Source organism: Ceratotherium simum, chromosome 33 (assembly GCF_057802395.1).
Source record: "Ceratotherium simum simum isolate JZ-2026a chromosome 33, ASM5780239v1, whole genome shotgun sequence".
In the NCBI taxonomy this organism is placed as follows: Eukaryota; Metazoa; Chordata; class Mammalia; order Perissodactyla; family Rhinocerotidae; genus Ceratotherium; species Ceratotherium simum.
In genome coordinates this window covers 7,358,221-7,379,775 of record NC_141932.1, presented here as the reverse complement: position 1 = coordinate 7,379,775, position 21,555 = coordinate 7,358,221, and the positions used below count along the sequence as shown (strand labels likewise).

General features: G+C 37.5%; 2 protein-coding genes across 2 annotated transcripts in view; both read right to left on the bottom strand.

Annotated features, from left to right (window-relative positions):
- LOC147912746 (uncharacterized) overlaps positions 1 to 21,555 on the bottom strand; it is an 88,834-nt gene that overhangs the window by 21,201 nt on the left and 46,078 nt on the right. The window lies entirely within an intron of this gene.
- LOC106803264 (vomeronasal type-1 receptor 4-like) lies at positions 235 to 1,149 on the bottom strand. The gene has a single exon (XM_014794164.2). It carries the CDS (start codon positions 1,147 to 1,149, stop codon positions 235 to 237), a length of 915 nt encoding a protein of 304 aa, XP_014649650.2.

The window sequence follows — 21,555 nt, the reverse complement described above, 5'->3', positions numbered from 1 at the left end:
AAGTTCTAACAAAGTCTTATTTACATAGGTATTTATATGACAGTTACACAATAATTCACTTATAGTTGCATAATGATTTATTGCTCATTTTGGACCATAAAGCCAACTTGTCTTGTTTACCACTCTCTTGTAAATGATTGCCTAATAATTGTACTTAGGACACAGAAAGGGGATGAATAAATAAACTAAACAATATGCAAATGCAATTTACATATTTCTCATAAGATGAAGTAATTATCTAGCCTTTATCCAGGAGCGGAAAAATTTGGATACTCTGCGGTCATGGCTCATGAGAATGTAGGGGCTTACAGTTGGGAAACACAGAGTAATTGGTGCAGTGAAGGTCACCAGCCACCGGCTGGGATTACTAGAAAGAGACAAATAAATATGAAAGATGGAAGAGAGAGTGTACAAAGACACAAAAGTGCTCACCAAGACAAGGATGCTTTGTGTGGCTCTGGATTCAGCAGAGGATCTAGGGGAGATATTGGTCCTATGAATATGTTGGATCTGGTGCTTGTGCCTGTACAGGATGAGAACCATAAATCCACTGGTCCAGATCATGAGCCCCAAACATGAAACATCAGGGAATAATAACAATCCTGCATTTAGTAATGCTGTGATTCTGTCATAAATTACAATAGAACATAATCCCAAATCTTTTATCTGTGTGATGTTTATGTTGCTCCAATTAACAGTCACAGAAAGAGTAAAAAGGATATTTGTCAGCAATTGTAGGATCCAGCAGAGGAAAATAGATGACCCAATGTACTTGGGAGCTTTCACTCTAAGCTCTGCCCATCTGGAGTTCCTGGGGCTGATGGTGATGGCCTGGAAGACACTCAAAAGGCAGGTGGTGCCAATGGACACACCCCTGGACACTCTGTGTATATAGTAAGCAAGTTTGCATCCAATATCATTGAGAAAATGTTTCCACCCAAATGTTGCCATTGTAATTGGGATTCCGGTGGAGAGCATGACCAAGATGTTGGCTACCAGCAGATGTTCAACAATCAAATCTGTGCACCGTAGCCTGTATCCAGTGAAGTGAAGGAAGAGATAATGGTAAAGAAGAGAGACATTCCCCAGGATTCCAACTATATTCTCTGATAAGAAGACCATTTCTACTGTGAAATCTCTGGTGACCATCCTGTCAGGTCTCTGTGGAGGACATTTGCTTTCTGAGCTAGAGTTTCCTGCATGGGAACATGAGGCGCAGGCTATGTGTATCATATCAACTGAAATCCAATATTATCCCCTCACCATTAGTTCCCAGTGCAAAAAAAAAAAGATGTAATGTTTTTCTTTTACTAAGAAGTTCCGAGGATTGAATGCATAAATTTTAAAAAGCATGCATGATGAATTCCTCCCTGCTATGAAGGCTAGACACGTACTGGGTCATTTCTTTATTTTTCCCAAACCTATGAGTCAGGAACTACTATTATTTTCGTTCTAAAGAACAGGAGAACTTAGATACAGGCAGATTAATTGTTTTAACTAAATTCACACCCTAGTTACAGGCAGGATGGGACATAAACTTGCCTGGGATGATAACACCAAGCACGTTTAATCACTGTGATCTACTGACAAATCTACTTAGCTGTGTTCTTCCAATAGTCTAGATACATATTTAGCTGTTTTCAGAACTTGTCAGTAGGAGTTGGTGTTTAATTTATTATTTAATTCAGGTGTAACAAGTTTCAATTTATGTGCAAAGATTTATTTCATAGGCCAATATCAATTATGCATAAAGCTCTTGAGCTCTTGACTAAATGTAGATGCTTTCCTTGCAATACAACAGACACTTGTCACATGACCGAGTTGGATTTAATAAATACAAGTTGGGATCAATATTAGGATGGCAAGACAAGACTCATTTGCTTCTGTACCAGGAACAAAGTATAATACTACCTATCACAAAAATTGTTAATCTCATAGCGTGCCATAAATTATTGCATATGAATCACTAATATGTGATAAAATTGTGTTGTGTAGAAAATAAACTTTAATAATTTCAGATCACATCCTCATCAATTTATTAATACACATGTAAAGTCAAACTAGTACCAAGGAAGGGAGATTTGTCTTATATTTTTCGGTCGGTTATGCCAAAAGGAATCGCTAATGTGTAAAACTTTTTACATTCTATTAAATAGGAATAATAGATTTTAAAGTGATAGTAGAATATTTTTAAATCAGAGAAAATATCACAAGATACATTTGAGCAAGGCAGCTGCTATCTGAAACTCATTATTATATATTTATGTTTTCCTTAAGTACTAATTTCCTTTCTTCAAGAGGGAAAACAGTCTCATCAAAATTAACAGACCACAGATGTTTTCAGTAGGAAACAATTAGTGTCTCCATTAAGCACTTCATACACCCAGAGTTAGAAAAAAATTTTCTGTTCCAGCAATGGCCATCTGTACACATTTTATCTGCACAGCACTAAATGATACCTGTAGATACATCCTATTCTTTATTAGAAGCAGGTGTCGTCAGCACACCTGCAGTAATTCTGAAAATGTAGTCTGTGATTCCAGCAAATTAGGCTGAAGAGCAGATTGATTTCAGAACTACAGTTCTTAAGTACATTAAAAGTCAGGTTTCAATATCACTGAGATTCAACAGCAAGAATAAAGGTCACTGTTGATTACACTAAATTACAGTATGATCCATCAGGATTCTAATGCCTCAGGATTATTCCTCCCTCCTGTGTGGCTTTGGCACTAGACCAGACACAAACTCCGACGAATCCCTTTTCTGACATGATCACTTACCCAGACTCCTGATAGCCCTCCTTCCTTGTAGACTCTTCCTCTCAGACTGAAATAGAAAATTGTCGCCGGACTCCTTTCTGCTGCCAGGACAGTGGGCCTGGTGTGATGGTCATGACAGCCAGGACCTGGACTGGAGGGAGGCAGCCAGACCACTAGATGTGGGTTTGTGATTCTGTGACCTCACCTCCCCTCAGATCTGCAATTATCTTTTCACCTGTAACCACCATGGGAGGACAGGCTTGGGGAACTGAGGATGTTTGTGAAAAACTTTTCCCCAGTTCTTATTCAACAAAAACAATTACAACCTACTAATTATTTCCAAAGAGATCATTTCATTGTGTTGAGAGGCTCTTTCTTTTTTTGATCCATGGAGGCAGACAGGTGCACACGGAGGCCCCAGGAAATACTGAGTTGACACAGGAGGGAATGGCGATGAAGCTCATGTGTCGTGCTTAGTTCTCTGCTCCCCTGAGAATTTTTCTGCCCAAAGAGTGTTCTTTCCTAAACTTCAGACTACTGAGTGTCAGCATCATTTCAGTTATGAGCAGACAAGCAGAACCAAAGCACGTGAGGATTTTCAAAGCCATACAAATAAGAGGAGGAACATGATACCAAAAACTTACCTTATAACTTATTGGATTTATTTGCACATCTCAATGCCAATTAACATGGAAATCCAGGTGATAGAAAAGTTTTCTAGTAAAATATACTAATATTGACCCTCTCCCCAATGGTTCTAGAGAGCCTAAGTTCAACAATGTCCATAGAAAGATAGAAATTTATGTGTCTCCCCCAAAGGAAAGCACCAGGATCAGAAGTTTCAACAGATTCTACAATTCATATAACTCTCACCTAAATCAAGGCTTCTTTCTCAATTCAAGGACACTGAATGGTTACCGCCAGCCTTTACGCTTCATTTTCGCTGAATCTTCCACAAAATTTATTGCTTTTGTCAATAAATAAGTCATATAAAATGTGACTTTAAATAAATCCTTTGATTTTTTCTAAATACAAACCTATATTTCATCTGGGATTAATATTCAAACCCTCTCAATGTCCAGGTCAGAGATTATAGCCATATGTTTGACATCCCCTGCCACTACTACCTCTACACACACACACACACACACACACACATTAATTTACATTCACTTAATCTTGATTTACTGTCATATAACAGAGATTGTTGTTGTCTGATAAGCAAAGAGGGATAAGCATGAAATGGGGGCTTGGGTCAGAATAGTACATTTCTGAGGATCATAGCGGTGGAATCCCTACCCTGTGATATGCAGGAATTTTCCAGCAGCATTGAGCACCAGATGCTTTGGGGACACAGAGATTATTGTACTTTCTAGAGCCTAGAGCAGTGACACTGAGGAGGGAGAAAATGTCTGTGATGAAGGCAACTTGAGATCATAGGGAGTGAAAACACTGGTGAGGGCTTGGCCCCATGGCGTAGAGGTTGTGTTCAGCGTGCTTGTCTTCGGCAGCCTGGGTTCACAGGTTTGGATGCTGGGCATGGACCTACACCACTCGTCACCCATGCTGTGGCAGCGACCCACATACAAAATAGAGGAAGATTAGCATGATTGTTGGCTCAGGGCTAATCTTCCGCAGGAAAAGGAAAAAAAATACTGGTGCTAGATTAGATGTGGGAGATGAAGAATATTAGGGAAACTGTTTAGACAGGATGGGTGAGCCACGCACTGTGGACATAAACAACCCCAACATCCCAGAAGCTAAAATCAAAGAAAAGAAAATCCTCTGAGACAGCTGACGTGAACATGAAATGACCTCCCCCAATTTCCAGTCTTACACCACTAACAAAACTGGTCATGTGTCTTTGGCTCAGTTAACGGGGATGGGACACATGGAGGCACCCTGGGCAAGTCAGGAACAGTGTGCATTTCTACCTCAAATCCAGTCCACCCAGGACTCAGAATAGAAATCCACACATTCTTTCTGGGCCCATGCAGTCTTTACATGTAGCCTGTGAGGAGTGAAAAATAGGATTTGTCAGTTGTGGAAACAGTACAATGGAGTCAGGTAGCACGTTAGGCTCACACATCAACACAGGGATAACAGAAATTATACTCAAGTTCTAATAAATCCCAGTCTGCATTTGTTACTTTGTGTTTAACTAAGAAACAACACAACTGTACTTACGAAAAAAAAGTGTTTTTGTTTTTGTTTTTTCTTAGTCATGGTGAGGGGGACAAAAACCAGGACTCTTAATGTAACTCAGTGATTCTCTCACAGGGACTCAGTTTCTTCTTTCTCATTTCAAATATATTTCAGTACTAGAGTAATCAAGACAGTGTGGTATTGGCATTAAAAAAAATATATATAGACCAATGGTACTGACTAGAGAGCCCAGAAATAAATGCATACATTTATGGCCAACTGATGTTTGACCAGTTTGCTAATTGGAAAAGGTCTCTTTAATATGGGGTTTTGGGGAAACTGAACATCCACATGCAGAAGAACAAAATTTGACCCTTATCCCATATACAAAATACTCGATCTCATATACCATATGCAAAAATCAACTCAAATGTATTATCTACTTAAACTTAGGACCAGAAACTCTATAAGAAACCATAGGGGAAAAGCTTTGTGACACTGGTATTGGAAATGATTTAATTGATCTGACACGAAAAGACATAAGCAAAAAAAGTGAAAATAGACAAGCGGCCCTGCAGAAGGTTACATTTCTGAACAGCAAGGAAACAATCAACAGAATGAAAAGGCAAACTGTAGACTAGAAAAAAAATATTTGCAAACCATATGCCATATATAATTTACTATCCAAAGTATAAAAAGAACTCATGACAACTCAGTTGCAGTAAACAAATACTTCAAAAATTGGCAAAGTAATCAATTAGATATTTCTCTGAAGATGTCATACGAATTTCCAACTAGTTTGTGAGAAATGTGCTCAACATCACTAGTCATCAAGGAAATGCAAATCAAACTATAACAAAGTATCAGTATCACACGTGTCAGTACGGCTATTGTAAAAATAACAAAAGATAGGGGCCAGCCCCGTGGTGTAGTGGTTGGGTTCGAGAACTCTGCTTTGGTGACCTGGGGTCCATGGGTTCAGATCCCTGGCGCACACCGAGGTACTACGTATCAGGCCATGCTGTGGCAGGAGTCCCACATGTAAAGTAGAGAAAGATGGGCATGGATGTTAGCCCAGCACCAATCTTCCTCAGCAAAAAGAAGAGGATTGGCAACGGATGTTAGCTCAGGGCTGATCTTCCTCACAAAATAAATAAATAAATAAATAGATAAATAAATAAATAAATAAAATAATAGAGATAACGCGTGCTGGTGAGGATGTGGATGAAATGGAACACTTGTACACAGTTGGTGAAAATGTAAATCGGTGCACCCACTACGGAAAAAACTGTGGAGTTTCCTAAACTAGAACTACGATATGATCCAGCAATCAATCTCACTTCTGAGTGTATAACCAAAGGAATTGAAACAAGGATCTCAAAGAGATATCTGTACTCTCGTATTTATTGCAACATTATGAACAATAGTCAAGATACAGAAGCAATTTAAATGCCACTTGACAGGTGAATGGATACAGCAAATTTGTGGTAAATATCTATGTGTGATATATACATCACACATTTTCTCACACATATGTACTTCATTTGTACATATATTTACAATAGAATATTCAGTGTAAATAGATAAGGAAATTCTGCCATTTGAAACAACATGGATGAACCTCAAGGACATTATGTTAAGTGAAATAAGCCAGACACATAACACAAATACTAAATGATATACTTATATGATGAATCCAACATAGTCAAACTCATAGAACTGGAAAGTGGAATTGTGGTTGCCAGGGTCTGGGAGGAGGGTCAACCAGGGAGGTATCAGTCAAAAGGGTACAAAGTTTCAATGACACAATAAATAAGTCCTACGTATCTACATATTTATGTTAAACACTGTACAGCATAGTGCCTATAGTTAAAAATACTGTATTTTATACTTAAAATTATACTAAGAGGATAGATCTTATATCAAGTGTTTTTATGACCAAAAACTAAGAATAATAAACAAAAAGTTTGAAGAAAACTTTTGGAGGTGATGGGTAGGTTAATGGCATAGGTTGGTACAAATGGTGACAATTTTTTAAGTGTATACTTATCGCCACACTTATCAAGATGTATACATTAAATATATGCAACATTTTGTATGTCAAAAAATGAAATAAAAATGAGCCAGGACTCTGAATAAAAGGACAATGAGTCATTAGGAGACTGGGCCGTGGATCTGGAAGGAGCACAGAAACCAAGGGGCACCTGAGCACAAATGATGCAAAAAAGACCTCAGATCCACCAAATTAGGTAAGGGGAGCTTCTCTACAGAGAGGTTCCCTAACGCCACCAACTAGAACTTTGTAAAGTTAAAAGCTAACAATCTGCCGCTTTGCTGTGTTATGATTTAGATTGGTTTTTATTAGAAGTTGTGTTCCTTCTTTCATCCAAATTCAGAGATGATGCACCTGCAGGAGCATTTTTCCCTAGTAACATCAATGAAGGCTCTGAGACATGGACGAAAGTCCTAAGGAGATGGTAACCACCCAGTAGGAGGACTATCATGATTTCACCATAATGAGTATTCCTAAAGGTGTGGGAAGAAAACCAGAGGAAGGTTTACATAGTTTCTGGATAAGAATGTCTGAGTTGCTGTGACTTCCAGTTTGATATAACTTAGGGAAGAGTGGGGGTTCCTTTACCTCAAATCAGGAAGGGGAGAGTGTAAGGATTCTGGGAAAGAGTTGAATATGCATCCTTTTCATTTTGGAGGGAAAAATATATATCTCTCTTTAGAGAGAGATTACCCTATAATGCAATAAACATTTCATACAAGCCTTTTTTTTTTTTTTTTTTTTTTTTTTTTTAGTGAGAAAGATTAGCCTTGAGCTAACATCTGTTGCCCATCCTCCTCTTTTTGCTGAGGAAAATTGGCCCTGGGCTTACATCCATGCCCATCTTCCTCTACTTTATATGTGGGATGCCTGCCACAGCATGGCTTGATGAGCGATGTGTAGGTCTGCATCCGGGATCTGAACATGCAAATGCCAGGAAGCCAAAGCGGAGCGTGTGAACTTAACCACTACACCACTAGGCTGGCCCCACGTCTTTTTTCATTGATATAAAGTGGAGGAAGATGGGCATGAATGTTAGCCCAGGGTCAGTCTTCCTCAGCAAAAAGAGGAGGATTGGCAGATGTTAGCTCAGGGCCAATCTTCCTCACACACACAAAATAAATAAATGAAAAATTTAAAATAAAAGGGAGAGAGAGAGAATATTACCCACCCTGGAATGAGAGATAGTCTGAAGCAGACCCTGACTGCAGAGTTTTGGGAAGTAACTGCAGTCCCAGGGTTGACCAGGACAGAGAATGTGTGAGTCTTCCAAGTCACACAGATCCTACTGAAGAGAGGCCACACGGATTTTGGTTTTAGATCATGTGCAACTTGTCCACCTGGAAGTTTTGTGTGACAGCAGTTTTTCTCTCTTCTCTCAGAAGCTCGGCCCATCGTCTGCTGTGAGCTCTGTGACCCAGTGTCCCCCTGTCACCTGCTGCGCTGTGGACACAGGGTCGGGTATTTCCAGCCTCCCCAGCCTCCTGGTCTTTGGGCAGAATCAGGCGCAGGGAGGCACCAGCAGAGACTGGAAGGATGGGGAGGCCAAGGGGCTCCTTTCACTCAGCATAACGCCTTAGATGTTCATTCACGTTTTTTGCATATCTCAATAGGTTGTCTCTTCTTATTGCTGAGTGTTATTCCATGGTATGGATTTACCACTGTTTGTTTATCTGTCTATCAATCATTAGACATTTAGGTAGTTTCCAGCTTTTGTGATAACTATTAGAATAACCACTCCATACGAGTCTTTCTTTGGTGATATAATTTTTTTTATTTTAATTAGTAAATGTTTTTATATTCTGAAAATTATATTTTTTACAATGATTTACCCTTTAGATTGAAATTTAAATTTCCATTTCAAAGGCCATCACAGCATTTTTCAAAACTCTTCATAAAGTACTAAAAACATTTAAGGACCACTAGTATATCATCAAACCCCAAAATTATCTCTTGATAAAAAGTTGTAGTTTTAAACATCTGCCAAGAGCAGAGAAGCGTGGTTCTAAGAACTAGTCCCATATAAACTTCCTGGATAATCCCAGTCACAGTAGATGGCGATTAGAATTTGAACAGACCTATTGGAGAACATGATTCAAATTACAACAGTTATGAAGTGCAGTTTCTATGTGGAATTCAAGAGTGATTTAATATTAGACACCCCATTAATAGAATTCATCACATTTATAGATATAAAACAAAAAATCAGGAGATGCTGTTCATAGATACAAAAGCAGCTATTGGCAGAACTCACTATAGGTTAAATTAAAATACTCAAAATTATGAACTGATGGTTCTTTCTTAATTGGACAAAACGAAGTCTTCATCCTGATCATGAGGATGAATTAGGAAGATTCAGACTAAGGGCAGGAATAAAACTAAAACATACACAATCACTGTTACATTTACTTACAATTGCATTGATGGCTTAGCCAAGGAAATTTAAAGTGACACAAGATTTGAAAGTAAGATGTCAAAGTCTGTTAGTAGAAAACAATTATACATCTGGAAACACAAAGGGACCAAAAGAAAAACACTCCAAAAATAATTCAGTAAACTAGTAGAATATATTATTGATATACAGAAAGCAGATGTCTACATATTATAAAGAATAATAATTTTACAAATGAATATTGGTGATTCAGTTACGAAAGGATAAAATAAGTTAAAATAAACTAGGAAAAATCTGAAAAAAAGATGTAAGATATATCTAAGAATAATGATAGAAATATTCCTGAAATATATTCAAGTACACACAAACAAGGGAAAATCACATCATGTTCTTGGATAGAAAAGCTCAATATATATAAAAAAATCAACTGTCCTGAATCTAAAGTATGAATTTAATTTGGTCTCAGTGGAGAGACCATCAGTTAATTATTGTAGCTAGGCATATTATTGTAAAAGTCTTACAGATGAAAATACAAATAAGGATAGTCAAAGAAGTCTGAAAAAAAGAAAACGAGGGTGACTAGTTCTATGACATGTCTTGTTTCATGAACAGACTTATAAATCAGTGGAGATAAATATTCATGAATATACAAAGGTGCATAAGAGATAATAAGCAATAAAGCTACACTGTGACTGCCATCTTTAATACTTGTGTTTACGGAGGTGATATTCCTATTGCAAAGATTAAAAAACCAATTTATTCTTCACATTCTATGTCAAGATAAAGTTCCAATGAAAGATAAATACATATGACAAAAAAACACCTTACGTCTTCTGATAAGGTTAAATCTGACAGCTTTTACCAGATTTAGTGTTTCTGGGGATGGACACACCCCCAGGAGTCCCTACTCTGACATTTTCACTGTTGTCACTCCTACTGATCCTTAATTTAAAAGTCGATAAAAATGTCTTTCTGCTTTCTTTTTTAAGAAGCTAAAAATAAAGATGCCTATCTACACTGGATCCTCAAATGATTACTCAGTGAGTGGTCATCAAGTGTGGAAAGGCGTAGAATCTCAGACCCACAGAAGCATAATGTTCACTCAGACATGAAACTTCTCCCTGAGTCCAGAGCTTCATCTTTCACATGTGATCAAAGGCTTTCACAGGCTCTGCATTGCTCTGGAAACCAGATCTTCCGTATGGGCTTAGCTCTGAGAATCTGACATCAGGTGACTGAGGAACACGTCCTGACACAGTGATTTCCCATCAGATCTGCCCTCTCTTAGCGATCTTGCAGGGGTACAGAAACACTCTAGGATTTTCCTGGAGCCATTTACCCCATGCAGACACACTGGAAGGTTTGGGCAGAAGCTTTGATCCTCACTCGGACCCCTGCTCTGTCCAACCATCTTCTCTATAACATGATGTTCTAATATCTCCTTAAAGTCCCTAGCTCAAGATATCTTTCTGTGCCAATAAAATTGATTTCATATAGTTGTAAGAGGAACAAGTAAGAGGCAGGCTATGTTACGGGGCTCCTGTGTACTGAGAGTGCATGCTCCTCTCTATAATTTTATGCTTGCATCACAAAGCAATGGAGCAGTCCTAAAGAATTCTCAAGGATGAATTATTGGACCAAAAGGAGAAGATCAATCCACATTCTGTGCCTTACCGTCTGGTCTAACTGATACTACCCCATCTTGGCCCAATATGATCTTCCCACTCTTCTCTGGGCCTCCCTACTTTCTACCTCCATCATCTCTTCATAGCTCACCTACGTTTTGGAACAACTCTAGTTTTGATACTTATGTGAATCCACATGTAACCCAAATATCAACAGTGTATGTCATAAACCCTTAGAAATCTCAGGTCTGACTCCACTGAATCTGTGACCTTGAAAGTTGGAATTGTCCTAATTCCTCTTTTGGGGGGGAATTTTTCTAATTCCTGTGTATTACTCTCTCTATACACTATATATACACTCTCTCTATATATACTCTATATACCCTGTGTATATACTCTCAGGGTCTCAACTGTACTGAACCTAGCCTTCCCTGCAAAATATGTCAACCTAGAAAGAGAATCAAGTCTCCCCTCTATCTCACAAAGAATCTAGTTCTTTAAAAAACCTCAGAAAGCCACACGACATTTTTTAAATAGACTATAAGATAGCGCAATGGGAGAGGTGCCAGGACACGTCATAACAAACTACTTCATAAACTCTCATTGTAATCGCTTTTTCTTATAAAGTCCCTTCTGGGCAGCTCTGCCAATGAAGACTCTAAGCTCTTCCCCTTTGACTTATCCAGTGTCCCACCCGGCTGATCATTCTCTGCTCTCTCTCAGGTTCACGCCCTTTACTGATATTTTACATTCCTTACCATTATTATGGTGGAAAAATATACAAATATAAAATTACCATCTTAACCACTTTTAAGTGTACTGTTCAGTGATATCAAATATATTCACATGGTTGTCAATATATCACATAATCACAATCCAAAAACTTTTAAATGTAAGAAAAGTGCTCCCCATTGTCACAATTTTGTATATTTAGGAAAAATCATTTTCTAACAAAATATGTTAAAAATATTCACTCAACTATAAGGAGAAAATTTTGATTATCCAATTGTAGTATACAAATTAAATAAAAGTCTCTTTCTAAAATTGATTTGGATGAGTTCTCTCCACATGTTAAGCCACTTCTAGTTCCTTTGTGACATAAACTCTTCCTAAGAAGAAAAATAACTCTCCCCACATCATTCTATTAGACTAATAAAAATGTACATGGAATTAAAGAGGAAGAAGACAGAACAATTTACCAAGAATAAGACTTTTACTGAGAAACAGACATTTCTTCTATCTCTTCTTTCCTCTTCCTGCCCCTCCAGGCTTCTTTCTCAGGTAAGATCAGTCTTGAGAAGTCTCTCCAGAGAGCTGAGAATACGCCTGTTTGGGCTTCACATCACCATACATACATCTGTGCCACAACTACACACACAGCGAAGACTCAACATTTGGTTAAAAGTGCTCTACTATCCACTGGTACAGGAGGGATTCATGCATAATAAAATCCTATTGGAGAAAAATAGGTGAATATTTCTACCTCTTTCTTCAGTACGTACTTCCATCCTTGTGAATCTGACATATTACAAGGCAGCAGTGGGTATGTGGTCTGGACTGACCCTCCCCTTGAATTCACAGACCCCACAGTCTCTTCTAGTACTTGCTGCACACAGGGCCCCCAGGTTATGATGACCAACGTTTTTCCTTTCTCCAGTACCTGAGTTTCCCAGACTCCTTCCAATTCCTGGGACTTTAGTCTTCAAATTGCCTCCTTCTCTCCAAGCTCCATTCCCAGATCAAAGTGTCCCCTGTTATTCAAAAGATAATTTTCATCACAGTTAAAAGCTTGACTCTCCACTTCCAACTGTCTGGTGACTCTGTGTGTGCACTGGCGCTGGCAGGAAAGTGGGTAGGTGAGGCCAGTAGAGAGTAACCTGCACTAGTTGAGAAGAAAGGGATGGCTTGGATGGGAAGGTGAAGATTTGCCCTTCTCACTCCTCCCACTAGAGATTTCAGATGATCTTTCATACACCTGAGCAAGAGAAATGGCTCTTTATGGTTTTAATCTCAATGTTTTTGAACATGTGAATCCTGCTTTTCAGAAAATCACATTAAACTAACAAAAAATGTAATTTGAGAAGACTTAATTATTGTCTTGGAAAAGATGAAAGAGGGTCAGCTATAGAAACAGCTCTGAGGAATTTAACTATAATTACAGAAGGTCTCAGTTGGAACAAATCTCCACATCAATTCAACCTATCATTCAGCATCTGAAGAAGGGCAAAGACAACTTGAGGGGAACATATAATGTGTTGAAGACTCATAGTGTTGAGGGTCACAGCCCACTAGTTTAACAGATCTCATAGAGGAAAAGAACCTGTTGAAAATTATACTAAATGGTTAAACCAGATTTTGATTGTACACTTAAAAAAATTGGCCTCCTTACCAAGTGTATGTTGAAATTATGTAAAATTATTTACTAAACACAAAAAGTACATTGTCAATATGTACTAGACACTAGAAAAGTATTGAGGCCTCATAATCTGAATAAGACACAATCAATTTAAATGGGAGCATAATTAGGAAATATTTTTTAAAATACCTAATTATATGGGGCTCTAAGCTTCTGTCACCACACTGATATTCCTGGTCAAAGCCTCCTGTTTTTCACAACTTGGCCTCTAATGCCTGCAATAATTAAACACATTTTCCCCTCCAGCTTCACCTATGTTCACCTGCACTACAAGTCAAGGCAAATATTCTGCATCTCAGTTTCTTGAAGGACCACCAAACATGTTAACCATCTATAAGGAGGTGTCTTCAAAATCCCCTGCTCAAGTAAGTTTTGTGAAAATATAATATCTCATATTAAAATATAAGCACCAAACAAACAAATGTGTAGGACTAGATAGCTTCACAGGTGAATTCTACTGAACATTTAAAGAAAAGTTAGTATATATCCTTCTCAAACTATTCCCAACACATGAAGAGGAAGGATCTTGCCCACACCTGTTCTACAAGGCCAGGATTACTCTGATAACAGAATCAGAATAAGACATCACCAAAAAAGGAAACTTACAGACCTGTATTCCTGATGAACATAGATGCAAAATTCCTCAACAAAAACTTAACAAACAGAAATCAACAACACATCAAAAGAATCATATACAATAGTCAAGTGGGATTTATTTCAGGAACACAAGGATGGCTCAATATTTTCAAATAAACTAATGTGATACACCACATTAACAAAACAAAAATAAAAACCATATTATCATTTAATTACATGCAGAAAAGTCATTTGACAAAATTCCATTTACGATAATAATCCTCAACAAATTGTATAGAGAGAGAACATGCCACAATATAATAAAGGTCATATATCACAAACCCACAGCTACAATCATACTCAATGGCAAACAGCTGAAAGCTTTTCCTTTAAGATCAGGAACAAGACATGAATGCTCACTCTCACCACTCTTATTCAACGTAGTGTTGAAGGTCATAGCTATAGAAATCAGAAAAATAACAAATGACATCCAAATTGGAAGGGAAGTAGGAAAACTGCCACTATTTGCAGACAACGTGATACTATATATAGAAAACCCTAAAGTCTCTACCCAAAAATGATTATAACTAACAAATGAATTCAGTAGAATTGCAGGATACAAAATCAATACACAGAATTAGTTGCATCTCGATACACTAACAATGTACGAGCACATAGAGAAATTAAGAAAACAATCCCGTTTACAATTACATCAAAATGAATAAAACACCTAAGAATAAATTTGACCAAGAAGGGTAAAAGACCTGTACACTCAAAACTATAAGACACTGATGAAAGAAATTGAAAATGACGTATATAAATGGAAAGATATTCTGTGCTCATGGATTGGAATAATTAACATTTGAACACATCTAAGTTACCCAAAGCAATCTACAGATTCATTGCAATCTCTATTAAAATGCCAACGGCATTCTCCCCAGAACTAGAACAAAGAATCATAAATTTTGTATGAAACTGCAAAAGACCCCAAATACCCAAAGCAATCTGGAGTAACAATAATAAAGTTGAAGTTATCACACTCCCTGATTTCAAACTATTATACTACAAAGCTACAGTAATCAAAACAGTATGCTACTGGCACAAAAACAGACACACAGATAAAGGAAACAGAATAGAGAGCCCAGAAGTAAACCCACACGTATATGGTGAATTAATCTGTGGCAAAGAAGGCAATAATATACTATGTGGAAAAGACAGTCTATTCAATAAATGGTGTTGAGAAAACTGGACAGATACATGCAAAAGAATGAAACTGGACTACTTCCTTACACCATGTACAAAAATAAACTAAAAATAGATTAAAGACCTAAATGTAAGACCTGAAACCATAAACTCCTAGCAGGAAATACAGATAATAAACACTTTTATGTCAGTCTTAGCAATATTTTTTTGGATATGTCTCCTCACGCAAGGGTGACAAAAGCACAAATAAACAAATGGGACTGCATACAATTAAAAAGCTTTTGCACAACTAAGGAAACCATCAACAAACCAAAAAGACAACCTACTGAATTAGAAAATACATTTGCAAATGATATACCTGATAAAGGGTTAATATCCCAAAAATATAAAGAAATCATACAACTCATTATCAAAAAAACCCAAATAATTCAATTAAAAACTTGGCAGAGGACCTGAATAGATATTGTTCCAAAGAAGACATAGAGAGGGCCAACAGGTACATGCAAATGTGCTCAATATCACTAATCATTAAGGAAATGCAAATCAAAGCCACATTGAGATGCCATTTCACACCTGTCACAATGGCTATTATAAAAAAGACAACAAACAGGAAGTGTTGGCAAGGATCTGGCGAAAAGGGAACACTTGTGCACTGTTGGTGGGAATGTAAATCGTGCAGCCACTATGGAGCTTCCAGAAAAAAATAAAAATAGAACTATCATATGGTCCAGCAATAACACATTTTGGTATTTATGCAAGAGAATAAAAACACTAATTCAAAAAGATATACACTCCTCCATTCACTGCAGCGTGATTTACAATAGCCAAGATATAGAAGCAACCGAAGTGTTGATTGGTAGACGAATGGATGAAAAATATGTGGTATATATATACAAGAGAATACCACTCAGCCATAAAAAAGAATGAAATCGTCCCATTTGCAACAACATGGAGGGATCTGGAGAGTAATCTGCTAAGTGAAGTCAGCCAGACAGAGAAAGAATATCACATGGTTTCACTTATATATGGAACCAAAAACAAAATGAATAAAACAAATCAGAAACAGACTCATAGATACAGAAAACAAATTGGTGGTTTCCAGAGGGCAGGGAGGACAGGAAAAGGGTGTAACACATGAGGGGATAAGAATTACAAACTTTCAATGTTAAAATAAATGAGTCATGGGGATGTAATATACAGCACAGGGAATACAGTAACAACATTTTAATAGGTCTGTATAATGACAGATGGTTATTAATCTTCTCTGGGTGATCACTTTGTAATTTAAATAAATATTGAATCACTATGTTGTACATCTTAAACTAATACAATATTATATGTCAACTATACTTCAATAAAAGATACACAAAGATATTTTATGTATCTCTGCATTATTTCAGTTTTTGTTACTAACTGGACTCCAAACTTATCTACTGTGACCATTAATAAAATATAATTATAAAAGGGTTCATTCATTATGACTCAATTTATTATTTATTATTGGAGAGTTTCTGTTTAGTTCAGAATTTTATCTACAATGTGACTGGCTTGTAGTTGTGCATAAAATTCTGTAAGGTGTGAATATATGAGTGATTGATGTGTAGAAAAGCAGACTTGTTATATTTAACTAATGAGATGAGGGAGTTTTGTGTTTCCTCCAGAACACAGAGGAACCCTGGATACACAATGGTCATTACTCAAGAGAATAAAGGGGCTCACAGTTGGAAAACATGCATTGATTATGGTAGAGCTGTTCACTTACCTCCAGATGGTCTAATGAAAAAGAGAAAAATGAAAATTATGGAAACGAGGATATAAAATATATAAGGGTGCTTACTAGGGGAAGGATATTTGGGTACCTGTTTTCTTAGAGAAGGAGCTAGGTCAGATATTGTTCCCACGAATGTGTTGGCACCGCTGCTTGTGTCTGCACAAAATCAAAACTGTGGAGTCACTGGCCCAGGTAAGGAGATCTAAACAGAAAACATCAAGTGGTGGACACGAATGCTGCAGACAGTAAGTCTATGGCTTTGTCATGACATGTAGCACAACAGGATCCAATACCTACAGTTTTTGCTGTTGTTGTTCCTCTTGTCATGCATATACAAAATCCAGCACAGAATATTGAAGAAGCCAACGAGCTGAAGAGTTTTACTTTAAGGTTTACCCATCTGGAATTACTGGGTCTGATGGTGATGGCCTGGAAGACACTCAAGGGGCCAGTGTTCCCAACGGACACAACTCTGGTCACTCTGTGATACTAGAAAATGTTTGCACCAAAATCATAGAGAAAATGTTTCAAACCAAAAGCTGCCATGGTCTCTGGGATTCCTGTAGAAAATATGACCAACAGCTGGATATGTTCAGGTGACAGAGAACAAAACCTGTCGAGCTGGTCCTGGTTCCACTGCAGTAAAGGAAAAGATAATGACATAAAAGTGAGGAACTCTTCAGGATTTCAATGAAACTCTAGACCAGGAAGATCATTCCAATTTTCAAATGCACAGATGTCATTTCCGGGGTTTAGTAGCTACATTTAACATTGAGAATTCAGCATGGAAACATGAATTGTGGGCTACCTTGTTCATGAAAAATAAAATTTAATATATTCACCAAATTCTGATGTGTTTCTTATACAGCACTTACACTGTATGGGCCACTGTTATTAAAGTTTTATCTATTTTAATGAATTTAATGTTCACAAGTCTATGTGTTAGGAATAATATTATTCTCTTTTAACTGACAAAAGTAACTTAGTTAAAAGTACATTTAGGGACTCATTGAAATATTGGTATAGTCAGTGTTTGAAGCTGGGTACTTCATAGCAACAGGAGGATTTCAGGTCAATGCCCTTTTAAAAGGAGACCTGTTTATGGAATCTCTCCTCTCTTCAACACTCAATGGATCATTCAGATGTCTCCACACAGAATAGGTCTTCAAAGTCTGAGATTTGAGAGTTTAAGTTCCAGCCCAGGCCACACACATATACCCTGAGGAGATATTTAATTGGCCACTATAGACCAGGTATAGAGCTCAGGCTTCCAAGGTGAAAACACAGGAGAAGCCCAGTCTACATGTGAGCCCACCTTGACATATTGATAACCAAGAACAGAGTCTATTTAAATCTATTCATGGTCACCTGTGTATCTGACTGCATCTTGTAAGAACTAATATTCATCCTGCAGAAGACAACCCTAAGTGTCCCCCGGCGTCAGTTCAAAAATTGACACCACTAGCATCTCCTGATAACTTGTAAGAAAGAAAAATATGGGGCTGTGGTCCAAAGACAGTAACACATGGTATGCCCAGCAATCTGTGATTTTACAAATCCTCCAGGTAATTCTGACACATCCTAACTTGACAGCCTCTACAATAACTAAGTCAGACTTCATCCATGAGTTATCATCAGGGAAGTGACTCTGGGAAACACTCTTTGGTTGTAGTGATGTTACTGTTGTAACCCAAAAATACATAGATACACAGAAATATATATATATATGTGTAAATAAAAATAATCTGACTCTAAATGTAGACTTTCTTGGCTTCATCCACTTTCATGTCTCTATTCCTTCACTGCCCTCTTTGTGCTCCCTGGGATCACCTCCCAAATATACCATTGTGCTCACATTCTTGCATCAAGATAATCCAACATAAAACAAATTGGAATTTATTTAAATATTCCATTAAGATCTGAAACACATGTGACAAAACATTACTAGATTTTATATTTGATGATGGGGTTGAATATAGCATTCTATCATTATCTCCATGATAATTTACACTGTAAAATCATAAATAACATAACTACAGGTTTAACCAGCTCTTCATGCCCACCTCTAAAGGATATGAAACTCTTCTAGCACATGATGAAGTTCTTGTGCATTTGAATTAAGCATAGTCTAAATTGGAGGGGCTTTTTATAACACTCTGTTCCAGTGCAAAAAATGATGGCTTTTGTGTCAGATATTGTGAAACAGTTCAGTTAACAGTAGCCATTCCGCGTGATCTTCCCATGTGTTCACCTTTGCTACAGAAATACATTTTTGCTTAGAATGGCCATATGATAGCGTTTTGGGCAATTATATGTAAAGAGAAGTGCCTGGGGCAGATAGATTTTCCTAAATAAAAGCTTAGTGGCTTCAAAACTAAATTCCTATGTCCTATCAGACTTACACTTCCTCCTTCTTGGTACATGGAATGTGGTTTGATGCCTGGTGGTGAGGCAGGGACCTTGGGCCATGAGACAGTGAGTATACACACAATGCCTGGATGTAGACAAGAACAGAGAGAAAATATGGGGCAAAAAGCATATCCCATAGGGTGTCTAAGCCACTTTATCAGACCTTATCTTCTATTTATTCATTGTCTTCATAAGACAAAATATACAACTCCTGTGGGTCATCTTCCCTGTGAGGTCACTCCTCTGCAGTATATGTAACCCATGTTTGGATTATACACCTGGGATACTAGGGTTGTGTGGAACACAGCACATTTCATGTTGATCCTGTCTATTACAGCATCCAGAAAACTATTTCATTGCCAACATCTACACAGCCATGTGACATTTTAAAGCTATGACAAAGTTTGCTTCATCCAACACCCCCTCTCCATCCACTGCCACTGATCTAAGAATAGGAAAGAACAAGAATCTTTTCTCCCAACAGCATCTCGTTCTCAGTACTGCCCAGGGCTTCATTTAACTCATAAGGACAGAATCTGTTTTCTTTGATCCTCAGAAACCCACCACATTTGCCAAGTCCATCTCTGTCACATTTATTCATCAGGTGATGCCACCAGTAGCTGCCTGAGACCTTGGAGTGATTAAAGGAAGCTCCCTCTCCACATTTCAAAAGAATTCTCCCTATTTGCTTTCAATAGATCTTAATTCTTCTCTAAGAAGGATGCCATCATCATCTTTTATCTGTCTTCACATCTTCCTCAGTGCTAACTGCCTGAATAAATCCACTGGCCCATGCACACTACTTCCCTCTTATCTCAATTAAGTGATCAGAATGTTGCATTTGAACCCTACAATTGGCCTCAAGTGCTTCAGATAAAATTCAGTTCTCATTGCATTAGAAAATCAGAACCTACAAAGCCTGCATGGATAACATGAGGTGGGGTGAGCAGTGAGAACCCTGTAGCCATAGCAAAGGCAAAGAAGGGCAATGGCTGTGACATATGTAGCTGCAATGACAATGAGGACAAACAGAGGAACTGGAGATAATTAGGATTGAAACAAACAGATGTTTCTCCTAAATTCAGAGTGTCAGTTGTGCAGCCAGAAAACAAGTGTCCTCCCCACAGGCAGAATTCATTCAATTATTCATCCTATACATTTGCTGTCTCCTACTAGAGGCTACAATTTCACTCCTGTAAGAATATTTTTCTTATAATTAGAGAGTATGTATTATACACCCATCAATGTCCTGTGAGTTCCTTTCACATAAATGTCAAAACATCTCCACGGCTTATAAAGTCTCCAAGTTTCCACCTGATCAAATTGTCACAGTCAAGTGAATAACTTTGTTGATGTCATTTATAAAAAGTGAAAGAAAACGTAACTAAAGAAACGTTGACATAAGTGATGTTCTCCATTCTAGAAGGGATAAAATGTATTAATTAAACAAAATCAGTATAATATGCTCACTGTAGAATTACCCTCATCTTCAAGTCACTTTCTGAGCACCATTAAATTTAATAGAAATCATACTTACAATCCCTGAGCAGGCCATATAAGAAATATTTCATGATCTTTGGAACAAATAAATCATATCATAAATCCTACATGATTAACAGGCAATATAAAAGCCAAGATTTGCATAGGGAGATTCTCAAGCCAGGAGTCATGAGACTTGGGAGAAATGAACTCATTGTAAAGTAAACAAAATAAATTTGCATGCAAAACTCTAAAGTTTTTAGTTTGTTAGTAAATCATTAACAATTTTGAAATTATTTGTTTCGATCCAGTATTTTCCTTTTGTTCTGAAGATGTGTATTCTCACACACTGACACATTTTCCTGCTTAGTTCTCTTACTCATAATGTATATATTTAGCTTAATATATTTATATATTGCATTCAATGTATATCAGAACCAAGAAAATCTGCTTGTGCTCTATAGGCCAAAAAATGGTCATGTGCAAAGAAAAATATAGGGTCCAATTTTACAAATAGTGATTCAGAATTCCAACAGTGTGGCTGCTAGTTATGCTTGTTGTGATTTTGTTAAATTAACATTTGTCAAGTAGAGTCCCCATGGGATGGAAGTTGACTTGAAATTCAACAAGAGACTACAAGGCAAGTTGAAGTAGAAATTCTATTACTCACAGGTCCTGGAAGAAGTACATGGCAGGCATTCAGGGCCCACATGGGGAGACCAAGGCA

What these genes read in the sequence shown, in the direction of transcription:
- LOC106803264 (XM_014794164.2), bottom strand. Translation starts at nt 1,149, where the DNA reads ATGGTCACCAGAGATTTCACAGTAGAAATGGTCTTCTTATCAGAGAAT.